General features: G+C 40.9%; 2 protein-coding genes across 2 annotated transcripts; one reads left to right on the top strand and one right to left on the bottom strand.

Annotated features, from left to right (window-relative positions):
* The first annotated feature begins 1,193 nt into the window (after positions 1 to 1,193).
* LOC139463625 (allatostatin-A receptor-like) lies at positions 1,194 to 2,201 on the top strand. The gene has a single exon (XM_071244897.1). It carries the CDS (start codon positions 1,194 to 1,196, stop codon positions 2,199 to 2,201), a length of 1,008 nt encoding a protein of 335 aa, XP_071100998.1.
* A 1,276-nt stretch (positions 2,202 to 3,477) lies between these two features.
* On the bottom strand, positions 3,478 to 13,214 carry LOC139463489 (FAST kinase domain-containing protein 3, mitochondrial-like). Its single transcript, XM_071244761.1, has 7 exons — positions 11,813 to 13,214; positions 11,319 to 11,441; positions 10,555 to 10,584; positions 9,322 to 9,435; positions 8,292 to 8,358; positions 6,126 to 6,249; positions 3,478 to 4,646 (listed from the first exon to the last, which is right to left on the bottom strand). Exons 1-7 carry the CDS (start codon positions 13,212 to 13,214, stop codon positions 4,524 to 4,526), a joined length of 1,983 nt encoding a protein of 660 aa, XP_071100862.1. The 3' UTR covers positions 3,478 to 4,523.
* Between the last annotated feature and the right edge of the window lie 720 nt (positions 13,215 to 13,934).

Raw genomic sequence — 13,934 nt, 5'->3', positions numbered from 1 at the left:
GAGGACCAAAACATTATACAATGGAAATGTTGTCAATGGTCTTTGATATCTGTAGATATAAACCTATAAATTGATTTGAAGTTGGCACCGAACACACAGCGTGAGCGGAGCTTTCAATTATTTAATTTGGCACGGTTAAATCTACAGGTAACCTAGCTCTACATTAAAAACAGTATGTTTATCCCCATTCTACCATGACAAGGTCAAACGCGAAATGTGTGGGGTTTGTGAGGATTTTGAGTGAGTTTTCTATCTGAATTAGGGAAACACCAATACTAGCCGTAAAAACAAAGTATGGCGCTGTATATGCTCATTATACCCTTCTCGGATATATTAGTCATTGAAAGTGTGGCAGAGCAACTTTTTAAGCCAATGTAAAGTAGGCATTACTAAAGGTAATAGAGCAAGCCATGTAAGGTTTATTTCTACACCGCCTGTCACTATTATGTCGCGCCACTTATTGAGAAGCAAAGTATATGATGTCACACTCCACTGCAGAAACGCACTATATTTCAAGGTGTCTCTGATCACTCAATCTTGTAATACACTCTTTGTCGATGTATATCATGTTTTTTTGCATAAAATGCATTGCTTTTAATAATGTAATGGCAAATCAGCATTTGATGACCTATAATTGTACATCAAACTATTTTCAAATGCATTCCAACAATGACAGAAAGTACTCACCAATAAACATTAGACTCTGTGGTGATGCGGAGGTCAAACCATCTTGTTTTAATCTGAGGATGTTATTGTGATTTGATACCTTTAATTGACCAATCAGTATTGCGTAATTGGAATGGTAGTTAATATCTGTAACAACAGAACCATTAGTGTCCCACGAAGATAAAGCATCACTTTCTATGCATCCCATGTGAAAACTTCCATTAATACCCATTACCAGCTGGGGTTACGTGACTGTAATAGTGGCATTTCATATTTTATTCATCTGATCATGGCTTTGTGAACTGCCTTGGTTGCAACCAATCTACACTGTGATGTGCTCAGAGTGAGTGTGGCTGCAGAGCAACATTTTCTCAGCAAGGGTCAACCACGAATCTGATACCCCGATTCACAGCATTATAGTGTATATTCGAAATCTCTGAATATAATAATTTTCTGATTACGCTCAAAAGAAGAGCCCAGATACTTATTTTGTCATATTTGAAATTTGGACAAATAGAACTTGTATAATGGAGGTTACTACTTTGACCATGAACACAACTGTCTCATCTCCATGGTACACCACCCACCTTCAGAAGGCAACATTTTCAGCATACTTCATTCTGTTGCTTATTGGAACAGTTGGTAACGGCCTTGTTGTGATCTGTGTTGCACTGAACAAGGTGTTGCACAATCCCACGTTTGCAGCCGTTGCAAGTCTCGCTGTGGCCGACTTTCTGTTCCTCTGTTGGAGGATCCCGATGGAGATTCTTCACATCCTCAGCAAGAACTGGATCTCTGGTACTACAGTGTGTAAAATGTCCTTCCTTTTCTACCAGCTGACCAGCTATTCCGCAGCCTACCATCTCGTTCTTCTGTCTGCAATCCGGTTCTATTCCCTGGTGTATCCGTTCCAGGCTCTCCAGCACCTGACTGTACGCAGATCCTGCATCATGTGTGGTGTCCTATGGGTCAGTGTATTCATTTGCATCTCCCCAGTGCTGTTTACAAGCGGTATTGTGGAGCAGGATTTTAATGGGCGTGTATATGTGTATTGCGCCGTGGAAACAACAGAACCACTGCGTGCATCTCTCATATACTCCTCTCTGTATGCTGTGTTTTCTTATTTCATACCTCTGCTTATGATAACCGTGCTTCATGTGACAAAAGTATACAGAGTCACAAGAATGTCTCGTGAGGTGTCGCGTTCCTACACGCACCAGTTGTCGTCGATGGTTGTTGTGGTTCTGCTGCTGTTTGGGGGTCTACTGCTACCCGTACACCTGAAGAACATCTTAATTCTTGGAGGTGTTTCTGTGCTCCAGAGGATGCCAGAACTGGATCTTGTGTGTCGTTGTATGGCCTATGCAAACAGCTGTATCAACCCCTATGTCTATGCCTTCTTCTCAAAGCAATTCAGGAGGAGCTTGACTAGAATGCTGCCGTGTTGCAAGGTCGAGGAAGTGTCACCAATGCATGGAGGGAGATCTGGTAACGTGCAAACTACATCAACCAATGTGCAAACTATGTCTGCCTGATGATGTGCACAATTAACAACTCCAACAGAAGTTAAGACCTGTCATTGTGTAAGAAAGACTAAGGTAGTCCTTAACCTTTTTTTGAGTATATAGTTAAACGTGTAGATGTAGATGTGCAAGTTCTGTTTGTAACTTTGTAACCGGACAGTCATATCGTGTAAACTATTATCTAAAATATAGGGGTGAAATGATACATCAGTGTACAGGTGCATCATAAGTTTTCATGCAAAGATACAATACATGTTATGTTCTTTTCTGTGTCCATACAAAGAGAATCTCACATGTGTCTTTTGATATCAAATATATAAACACGAGTAGATAAAAGTGGAAAAACTACGAGGCTTGCCGACACAAGGGTGAAATTTTATTTATCATCCAACATCATTCTTTCAACTTTTTCAGATTGTAGACAGTAATAAGCATTGCCATAAGTGTAAAAAGTACTGCTAACAGCCTCAGTAGCAGCGCCATTAGTGATGTCATTTGATTGTGACATCATGGTAACCAAAGTATGGTTATGCAAATTCATTGCAGCGATATCTCCAATCTAGATATCGCTTGATCTCACCCAAGCGATATCTCCTATGGGAGCCAGTTTTGGATGATAAAGGACGATACACATGCTAAAATTTATTACATACTTCTCATTTAATACCCACCCCCAGACTTTTGTTAGTCAAATATTGCAAAATGTGTTGTAATTAGCGTTCGAAGTTCACTACTACAAACAGCCGCTAGGAACATGTGTCTTCAGATAGTTTTTCCTTTTGAACTTGCTCTTGAATATTTATAATCAAGAACTTTCTATGCGATTCAACGTAAATATGTGTATCACGATACATATCATACCCCTACTAAAAATGGGTTTTACACTTTATCCAGATCCAAATTGTGCCTGTATCACAACAGGCTTCCCCTAAAAACTGGTTCAATTCAGTGAAATGAACACATTAGTTGTTACATCTTTATTCAATTTAATATTTATCTATAATTCAGGTTATTTATACAATATGTAATAATACACACAAAGTCATACACGGTTGGTTTATGTCAACTACTTGATCAGCTATGTAAACAAACGGTTTAGTGAACTCAACATGCAACGAACCAGACTATAAACTGCATGTCCAGACAAAACTGGCACTTTTTTAATACTAACTTGAGACTCTTGCTTGAGACATGACTTACAATATTTATCCTCTGGCTGTCAATCTTGATAGTCACCTGTTTTCAAACCTGGTAGCTGTCCTGGTTGCTATCTAGTTCAATATACAACTGATTTTAACCCCCTCTGCTTCTCTTTGATGCCCTGTTAGCCATCTTTAATATTTAACAAGAAGATGACAAATCCCCACGGTCCCCACAAATTCGAAAGAACACATCACCTGACTGTTACTTTGAATCCAACTTACCAGTAATGTGATAATTTTTATGTAATCTGTCTGTCTGTATACAAGAGTAGTTATTGAGCTATCAAAACAATACCATGGAATTGGAATTTGGAACTTTGTATTTCTGTGTCAAAATCAAACTTGTTAAATTCTAAAAATCCCTGAATAGCAAAAGGCACCAGATGACAACTTGGTCTTTGTGTGTGCACAGTTTCAAGAAAGATATATGATCCAGACAAACACACCACTATGAACAGAGTCAAAGTTAACTTGTTGCCATGGAAACAGGGAAAAGAATTAAAAAAATTAAATTCCTAAATAGACAAAAGGCACCACTTCAGCCCTTGAGTAAGACATGGACCAAGTTTGGATGAAAAATGTTGAATAGATTTTTAGTTCTAGTCTGGAAACAACACCTCCCTCCACTTAAGCTAAGTCTATCTTGCTTCCAATAACAAAATTCCTAAATAGGGAAAGGCATCACTTCTGCTCTTGGTTAATACATGTACCAGGTTTGGATGAAAAGTCTTTCACAGTTTTCAAGTTGTGCTCCGGAAATGACACCTTCCCCTCCCTTTTCAAACTAAGTCCAAATTGTTTCCAGGGAAATCGAGAAAACTAAAAATGACAAAAAATCTAAACAGTAGCAAAAGGCACCACTTCAGGATCTGTTTGATATATCTGCCAAGTTTTGTTGAAAAAAATTGAACAAAATGATTACGGATGGATAGACAGACAAGGTGTCGACTATATTCGAGGGGGATAAAAATGTAAATAAAACAGAAAGTAATGATAAGGTTAACACAGTGGCATCCCTATAATCAACATTGAGGTAATGAGAAACTAATTCCTTGTAAAAAATTGAAACAAAAAAATGTGTACTATGTTCCATCATTTTGCCTGCATGGTTCCCAAATGTCCCTCAATCTTCTCATTCATTGAGCACAGTAGTCCCTGCTTCCCCTTGTTCCTCCCCGAAGACGAGGTAGGGCTGCAGCAGCCTCCGGAAGTACTCCACCAAGTTGCTGTTCCTGTCAACAGCTTCACCTGACACCTAATACAGAGAAAACAAACAGACATCTGACCAGCTGCACACTTTGTCATGGTCAAATAGATTATCTCACAAGATATTTTTTTGTGATCTGTGATGGCCACTTATCATCCTTTTTACGGTTAATTAAATATCCGTGTATACAGTTAAGTGTTAAAACAACTTTGATTTTTGTGAAACTATTACCAAATGTGCTTAATTTTGTCTTTATCTGTTATAATGCATCGAGAGGGAATAAAAAAAGTGTAAATTGATCTTTCCTGTTGTCTAACCGTACCATCACACAAGAGCACACATGATCGCATGCTTATTTTCCGTTACACAAATTACATTTTTTATTATCTCTGGTTTTACATTAAAATATTTTATTCCTTACATTTAATGTCATCTGCTGCGAACAGACATATACTAATGTACTTTACTTATACTTACATATACTTTATTCATGACACTATGAATTATTGACTTCACGATATAGGTTCTTTCCAGGTTATGCATTCTTTTAACAAGTTCTAAAATTGTATTTTGGGGAAGAGTGAGTGAGTGACTTGGGTTTCATGCCACTTTTAACAATATTCTAGTAATATCACAGTGTGTCAGCCTAATGTAGGAGGAAAGCCCGAAGTGACACAGGTTTCAGATGTTTACCACTTCGGTGAAACCCACGAGTATGGGTATGGTGCTGACAAACCTAGAAACATAATCGGGAGAACCAAGATTCGAACCCTAATCATAGGGTTCTGGATTTCAGTTCCATCATTATGTTGCTGGTTGTTTGTTTACTCAGGAATTAGTGACGTGACACCAATGTGTGTCTTTTCTAATGTCATATTTGAGCAAGGTTCTTACCTGGTGTTTTTTTATATTTCCTGACAAGAATCAATTTTGCTCATCATATTCAGATAAATAATTATCCCTTCTAATGAAGTACGTGAGTGAAGTATGTTTAACATCCATTGCAGCAATATTCCAGCCCTTCCCCATCTGCCTCTAACAAGTGGTGATAGAGTTTTGTCGAAGTAAACCAGTGGTTGATAGCAAGAGCAATAATCCACATCATTGGGAAACATTTTGATGATGACTGTGTGGTAAAGTGTGTGTAAAGTAAGTCAATTCTGATGACAATCATCGCACATCTTCCACACAAATATTAAAAAATACCACAATGATATAAGTGTGTTTGTTTGTTGTTTAACACCACACTCAGCAATATTCCAGCTATATGATGGCGATCTGTAAATTATCGAGTCTGGACCAGACAATTCAGTGATTGATATCCTGAGCATCAATCCACGCAATTGGGATACGATGACATGCATCAACAAAGTCAGCGAGTCTGACCACCCGATCCCGTTAGTCGCCTCTTACGACAAGCATAGCCTGTTACAGCAAGCTTGGGTTGCTGATTACCTATTCTAACCCGGTCAATGATATCAGTAAAGATGTTGCTTTCCATTGCTTGCTACTGGCTCTACTTCCTACCTCCAACACAGTGTAACCACTTCTTAACAGATGTCTCTTCATCATCACATACTTTCCCAGCAGACGAGGATGAGAGTTATGTCTGATCCGGTAGTGCTCCGGTCGCCTTATCAACAACCCCAGTCTACAACAAGGGATATGAAAAATACAACATTACAGCAGTAAACATCATCAAGACATATCTTCAAAGCCATCACCAGCGCTACTCAGACTTCAGCGCTACTCAAATTCAATTTGTTTTAGAGGACTAATGTAAACCTTATTTCCCTAGTTACCTACATAATCCTGCTTGAATAAGACACAACAATTACTGTTCACAATGTTTACATTTTCTGTCAGCTTACATATACATATATATGAATGACTCTTCATTTTCAATTTGGAGTAAAATCTAAGCATTGACAACTGGTTTAGAAGTGATAGCCCTCAAATACTACTAGTCAATGAGCACAACCATAATTTGATTATTACTTGTCAGCACTATTTGGGAGTCTCAGGGTAGCAGATAATGATAAATTTCAAAGACTGGCACTGGCGTCCTCTTGACAACTGGGCCACCTTGGCCTATACAGGAGATGTGGACCCAGCCAGCAGGAGGACCTCTCACAGGATCTGCTGACCCAGCAGGAGGACCTCTCACAGGATCTGCTGACCCAGCAGGATCTCTCATAGGAACTGCTGACCCAGCAGGAGGACCTCTCTATGATCTGCTGACCCAGCAGGAGGACCTCTCACAGGATCTGCTGACCCAGCAGGATCTCTCATAGGAACTGCTGACCCAGCAGGAGGACCTCTCTATGATCTGCTGACCCCGCAGGATCTCTCATAGGAACTGCTGACCCAGCAGGAGGATCTCTCACAGGATCTCCTGACCCAGCAGGAGGACCTCTTACAGGATCTGCTGACCCAGCAGGAGGACCTCTCACAGAATCTGCTGACCCAGCAGGATGATCTCTCACAGGATCTGCTGACCCAGCAGGATCTCTCATAGGAACTGCTGACCCAGCAGGAGGACCTCTCTATGATCTGCTGACCCAGCAGGAGGACCTCTCACAGGATCTGCTAACTCAACAGGAGGACCTCTCACAGGATCTGCTGACCCAGCAGGAGGACCTCTCACAGGGTCTGCTGACCCCCCAGGATCTCTCACAGGATCTGCTGACCCAGCAGGAGGACCTCTCACAGGATCTACTGACTCAACAGGAGGACCTCACAGGATCTCCTGACCCAGCAGGAGGACCTCTCACAGAATCTGCTGACCCTGCAGGATCTCTCATAGGAACTGCTGACCCAGCAGGAGGACCTCTCACAGGATCTGCTGACCCAGCAGGACCTCTCATAGGATCTGCTGACCCAGCAGGAGGACCTCTCACAGGATCTGCTGACCCAGCAGGACCTCTCACAGGGTTTGCTGACCCCCAAGGACCTCTCAAGGATCTGCTGACCCAGCAGGAGGATCTCTCACAGGATCTGCTGACCCAGCAGGAGGACCTCTCAAAGAATCTGCTGACCCAGCAGGAGGATCTCTCACAGGATCTGCTGACCCAGTAGGAGGACCTCTCACAGGATCTGCTGACTCAACAGGAGGACCTCTCACAGGATCTGCTTACCCAGCAGGAGGACCTATCACAGGATCTCCTGACCCCACAGGACCTCTCAAAGGATCTGCTGACCCAGCAGGAGGACCTCTCACAGGATCTCCAGACCCAGCAGGAGCAGCTACAGGATCTGCTGATCCAGCAGGACCTCTCACAGGATCTGCTGACCCAGCAGGAGGTCCTCTCACAGGATCTCCTGACCCAGCAGGAGGACCTCTCACAGGATCTCCTGACCCTGCAGAAGGACCTCTCACAGGATCTGTTGACCCCACAGGACCTCATACAGGATCTGCTGACCCAGCAGGAGGACCTCTCACAGGATCTGCTGACACAGCAGGAGGTGTTGCTGCTGGTAAGGTCAACAATTATTAGTTTGCTGTGACGTTAGTCTGGACAGGAAACCATCTAAGTCGTTAATGAGTTCTGTGACAGAATGACTCTGTAAACATTGGTTTCTGTGAAGCAGTTATTACTAGAAACAAAGTTCCAGAGTAACCAAGTTTCAAGAGGTATGAACATTCTATTTTGCTAACACTTTCGAGACACTGCATCTGGTCTTGCCACTCACCTCTTGTCACAGTCCACTTCCTCCTGTATTTCTACTGGCCTCCCATCCTTCACATGAACCACGATGTCTGGAAGATTCCACTTTTTTTTCAACATCAATTAAGTCCAGCTTTTCTTAAAATCAAGGTACAATTCATCTTCCTGAGGCAATGGCGTAAACTGACTATAAAAGTTCAGATTCAAACCTTCCAAACTAGGCTGGAATTCCAGAGTTACATTTTGGCTGGACTAACCAGTCTATGCATAGTTCAATCAAAACTGTGTAAGAAACAAGACATCCGGTTCATAAACAACACAGATTTCAACATGCAGATTTCAATGTACTGCCAACATGGCATCGATTTGAAGCACTTTGCAGGACAAGACCCGTTTTTAGTACAATATAGATCTTGATTATCTATCAGATCGCCTTGACTGGGCACCATCATTTAACGCAAATACAAGCGAAATGAGAGGTGCTCAAGTTCGTGGGGTAAGACCCGTTTTATTACAATATAGATCTCGATTATCGATCAGATCATCTTACGCCATTTTGCTTGTAGCAAAATAGTAGTAGTAGTAGTAGTTTGGCAAGGGTGGAAACTGGACTTTTATAGTCAGTTAACTCCCTTGTCTTGGGAAGATGGATACAATCAGGTGCCTAAATGACTGTTTAATGTCAGTGATGCCAAGTGTTTCACAAGATTATTCAACTTTCAAACTTGATAACGTGGGATTTGAATTTGTAAGTACTGTGTGTGATGTAACCTGAGCTTTCATTGGTCTGAGTACTGTGTGTGATGTAACCTGAGCTTTCATTGGTCTGAGTACTGTGTGTGATGTAACCTGAGCTTTCACTGGTCGAAGTACCTGCTGGCTTCACCCTCCTTTGAACCAGACCATTGCTTGATTCACTGCATAGACTACACCTCAAAGCAGACATAGGTATTCACAGGTGATGAGGAACATAGTGCATACAAACCTGTGAAGTATTAACGATGCTCTAAGCCATGCCACCAGCTTTCCTGCACCAGTCTCCACCCAATACCTACCCATCATGAATGCTGAGGACCTCGGTGCCCAGTTCATCCTGAATCCATTCTGTCCAAGTAGAGACTCTAATGCTTGGCACATTTCAGAACTTTGTTTGTTTACCAATGGTGTATCTGAAAAATAATTTGCAAAATTGAAATTGGAAATGATCTGTTCTAATTTTGTCAATGAAGTGTTAACACATCAGTTAGAAGTCTCCCACAACCTTTGTGAGAGAGAATTGGGGTATATATATCTTGTGTTATGGGTTTTCGGACACTAAGTAACATTTGTAATTTTCTTGTTAATCACTAGAAAAACTGTAAAGCATCTCACTTACCGTAATTGACGTAATAAGCGCTCCGCTCTAATAAGCGCCCACGGCGATATTTGCTAATATATTGGCAAGTGAACAATCCCCATTAGCGCCCCTTCAGATTGATCAATGCACACAAGACTTATCTATTTGTGTATAATACGCACTCGTGTGTTATATGCACCCTTAATTATGGGCAATTAAATTCTGGAAAATATATCTCTTGTATATAAACAGTTCAGGCTGTCAGCATAATCCATGAAAGTTATCTTTCAACTCTGTTTTTTTCAACCAAAATAATATTCTAATAAGAGCCCCCTATTTCTAATTTTGAGAGCGCCCTGGGCGCTTATTACGTCAAATACGGTAAATAAGATGACTTTATTTTAAAATTGGGCCATCATCTTAATATTTACAATGTCTGTATGACACCACACCCCTTGTTATAGCATGAATAATCGCGATAAACACGGCTGTCAAAAAACGTATGATGACCGAAAACCTATGATCTGAGGGTACATGCAATTGAATAGATGGTGTAGTTTTATGACTGCCTTGTGAGACAGGGCCCTTCATAGGAGAACTGGACAGTGTAGTGGCCATATTGCTGTGCTGTCATCCACGTGTAGCGGCCATGATGGGATTCGAACCTCTGGCCTTCTGATCCAAGGTCGGACGCCTTGTTCACAGCAAGCTGTGAAGGTAAGGATGTCATCTGTGAGACGACTCCACGCCCTGCTACATACTCCCCCATAAACAGAAGGCACATCCTGGGTTGCATAGTAGGGTACTGAGACTTATTTTGCTCAAATTTGAGATACTTGTCCACGATCATAGGCTTCCCACAGCAACTTGCAGTGCCTTAGACGACTGGGACAATTGTGCCCACATTATTAATTCAAATTAATTCAAAGATAAAACAAAAGGAAACACTCACCCCAGGAGTGTTGTAGTTCTGAGACTGTACCTGTAACAGATACCACAGTTCACGTCATGTGTATCGTAGAAGTATTAGTTAGGATCGCCAGGCAGTGTGTTTGTTTGTTTGTTGTGTAACGCTGCACTCTGTTGTGCACTCTGCGATCTGTAAATAATCGAGTCTGGACCAGACAATCCAGTGACTGATATGAGCAACGATCTACACAATTGGGATACAATGACATGCATCAACCACGTTAACGAGTCTGACCACCCGATCCTGTCAGCCGCCTCTTACGACAAGCATAGTCACCTGTTACGGCAAGCATGGGTTGCTGAAGACCTCTTCTAACCCGAATCTTCACAGGTACCATTTTGAAGTAAATGCAAGTGATATGAGAGGTTGAATCTGATTAGTTAATAGGGGGGACATAACTTTTAATAGTCACTGATGGTGCTACGATCAAGCCCAGAAATTCCATCCTAGTTTGGCAAGGGTGGAAACTGGACTTTTATTGTTTGACTTACACCACTTTCAACAGTATTTCAGTTATCTCACGGCATTTCTGCTTGATGTTGGAGGAAAGACCAAAGTGATGCGACCACTTTGGTGAAACCCACCATCACAGGTATGGTGCTGACAGACTCTGTACAAGAAAGTGTGGCTCCTAAGACAACTGGGCACAACGTGGGCATTTTAACTATTTTCTTGTCTTCTGTCAGATTTTCATGATGACATTGGATATGGAGGGTTCAGATATGTTCCCCGTGACCTTGACCTACCAGCCATCATGCTGCCGTGAGGTTGAGACATCACCTCCTTCCAGATATTCGTCTCCGTGATTACAGCTGTTTTAAACATCAGCAGATATTCACTCGCTTGTCTCCTCTGCTCAGAGTCCAATTCTAAAACAAACATTTCTGTATTGAGGAAAGATCGAAAAACAGTGTGTTTGTGAAAAATAATAAAGGGTCTGTCTTAATAACTTAATAAAAAAATGATACAACAAACAGAAATTAACAAGCTGAATTGTTTAAATCCCCTTTTCACGTCAGCCATTTATGTTATTTTAAGACATAACCAATTAATGATCAGACTGAATAATGGATTTCACACAAACAAGCTAAAACACGGAACAGATATGAGTTGCATTTTAAGACCCCTGATGTGAGAAAAGATAAACTGACACATATCGACACCAGAATAAAGCTTTTGTGGGTTTCATCTTTGAATATAATATTGCAAAAAGTTACTTAAACTATACAGTAATACTCACGTGCTAGCTTTCCGAAGAAATATGGAGTGAATACTTTCAATGCAAAGTTACGTGAGAAATTTGCCTGAAAGGCAAAAGTACACACAAGTTCGATCACATGGTGGGCCTCAAAATTGAAAAACTGTTTCAAGATAACAGTTTCAGCTTCACTGACAAACTTGTGCCGTGGTTGGGGGAAGTAATTCAGATGTCCGAAAGGTCGCAAGATCAAGTAAATCTGAAGTGGATTGTACGTATGTCCATTTTCTGAGAAATGTGTGGCAGCTTTATCAAATATCAAAGGTGATAAGGTTCTGCTGACATAACAATGCTCCATTACAAGAGCAAGGAGACTTGTAGTCAGGCAGGAGCCATGTGAGACAACATAGTTCTCCAAAGCCTCCATAATAATACGATCGCTATGATGGAAATGGTTGTAGGCATGTACAATCTGCATAATATCCGTGTCCTTGGTGTTGACGAATGTTTTGCTAATAAACCTGCTAAAACTCTCCAGGATTCTTCTATTAGAAACATTTAATCGAACCAATGAATTGAGGATGAACACCATTTCTTCACTGGTACTGCTGGTGTTTAATGTGATCCACAGTATCATCAGTTCCATGATACAGACATTAGACTGAGAAGGTGTCCCAAGGATGGGAGAGACATCGATGTTGCTGCAACTTTTCCCAATATGGAACCAAATCAAGCTGACCAATTCCTGATACTTTTCATTCCTTTTCAGCACATAACCCAGAGTAAGCAAATCAGTCATGGAGAACTGTAGTTCTACTATACGTCTTTTCATATCATCTATTAGAGATTCAGAAAACTGGTGTTTGGTATTTTCAAACTGCAGAAAAGTTTTACCTAGAGAGAGTAATGTACTATTGGGCAAAGATGTCAGGTCTCTTCCAGCCATGTCATATAATTCATCCATTAAAGTGTTACTAAGAAATGGTTCTGACTCACTAAGACTGCTTCTTGCTTCCTCATCTTCTTGTAAACTACATATTCTCAGCAGAGCTTGTGACGCCAAACCCCCTAATTTATCATCATGACCATCTGTGGGAATGTCCAGTTTGTGAAAAACATCAGTAACAGACCGGCACTGCTTTAAGGAAATTCTGACTTTTTCCTTTTCAGTAGTTGATGCACTGTGACGTCCATGATTCATGGAATAAATTTTACTGTCTTGGAGGTGATTCCGAAAAGGTAATTTCTGATTATTAAATTCATCATACAAGAGACGCATAGACACACTGACAGGATGATTTGATGCAGCCTGTTGCTCTGATGAGTTGTCGGTGGAGAAACATGATGAACACACCGCAGGGGAAAGCTTCTGCCTACGGAAGACCATGTGCTTTTTTATGTAGGCGAAACGACAACCCAGTCTCTGTGTCATTGAGCAAGCCATTTGTATCTGAAACAATACAATCATAAAATCAAAGACAGGGTCATATTACTGTACATACTAAATGAATACCTGTCTGGAAAGTTGCTTATATTTTGTTCAAACTTAACAGTAGGTACATGAAAACGAATATATTCTGTGACTTTCAAGTTAAGATATTTTGTTTAATTAAACATCACTTTCATCAAAATACACTTTGTTGCTTTCAACAGAAACATAACAGTAAGCGAGTGGGCATGTTTTTTTGTCCTCGTTTGCATCTTCAAGTCAGGTAAAACCATAAACGGGCTTCACACATAGCACACATATCCTGCATGTTGAACCTGCATGATGTCCAGTGCAACAGGACAATTACTTTACCATTAGGTTAACCATATTAACTCATCAGACACAGTATTCAGTGTTGGCTATATATTACCATATTTTGTAAGAAACACTTTCCTGGATAGATTTACACTGCCAATATTTGTACCGGATGAAACTATATATATAATTCCTTGTGGAACTGATCATCGCTGACACTCGCACCAGATCATGAGTTGCTGAACATGCTAATTGTCAAACATTACAACAATTACTCTGATTCTACTTATTGTACCATGAAGGCTTCTTAAATTGTTACCAGATTGCCTGTTAGACTTGGACCCTTGGGCCTACTAGTTTTGTGAACTTTTCTCAGATTCAGACTTCAGTGACATCCCGAGGTGACATGACAGGTCAAAA

The sequence above is a fragment of the Haliotis cracherodii genome, unplaced genomic scaffold (genome assembly GCF_022045235.1).
Source record: "Haliotis cracherodii isolate W230 unplaced genomic scaffold, xgHalCrac1.p SCAF_16, whole genome shotgun sequence".
In the NCBI taxonomy this organism is placed as follows: Eukaryota; Metazoa; Mollusca; class Gastropoda; order Lepetellida; family Haliotidae; genus Haliotis; species Haliotis cracherodii.
The sequence above is the reverse complement of the archived record's forward strand: the minus strand, read 5'-3'. Positions and strand labels throughout refer to the sequence as shown.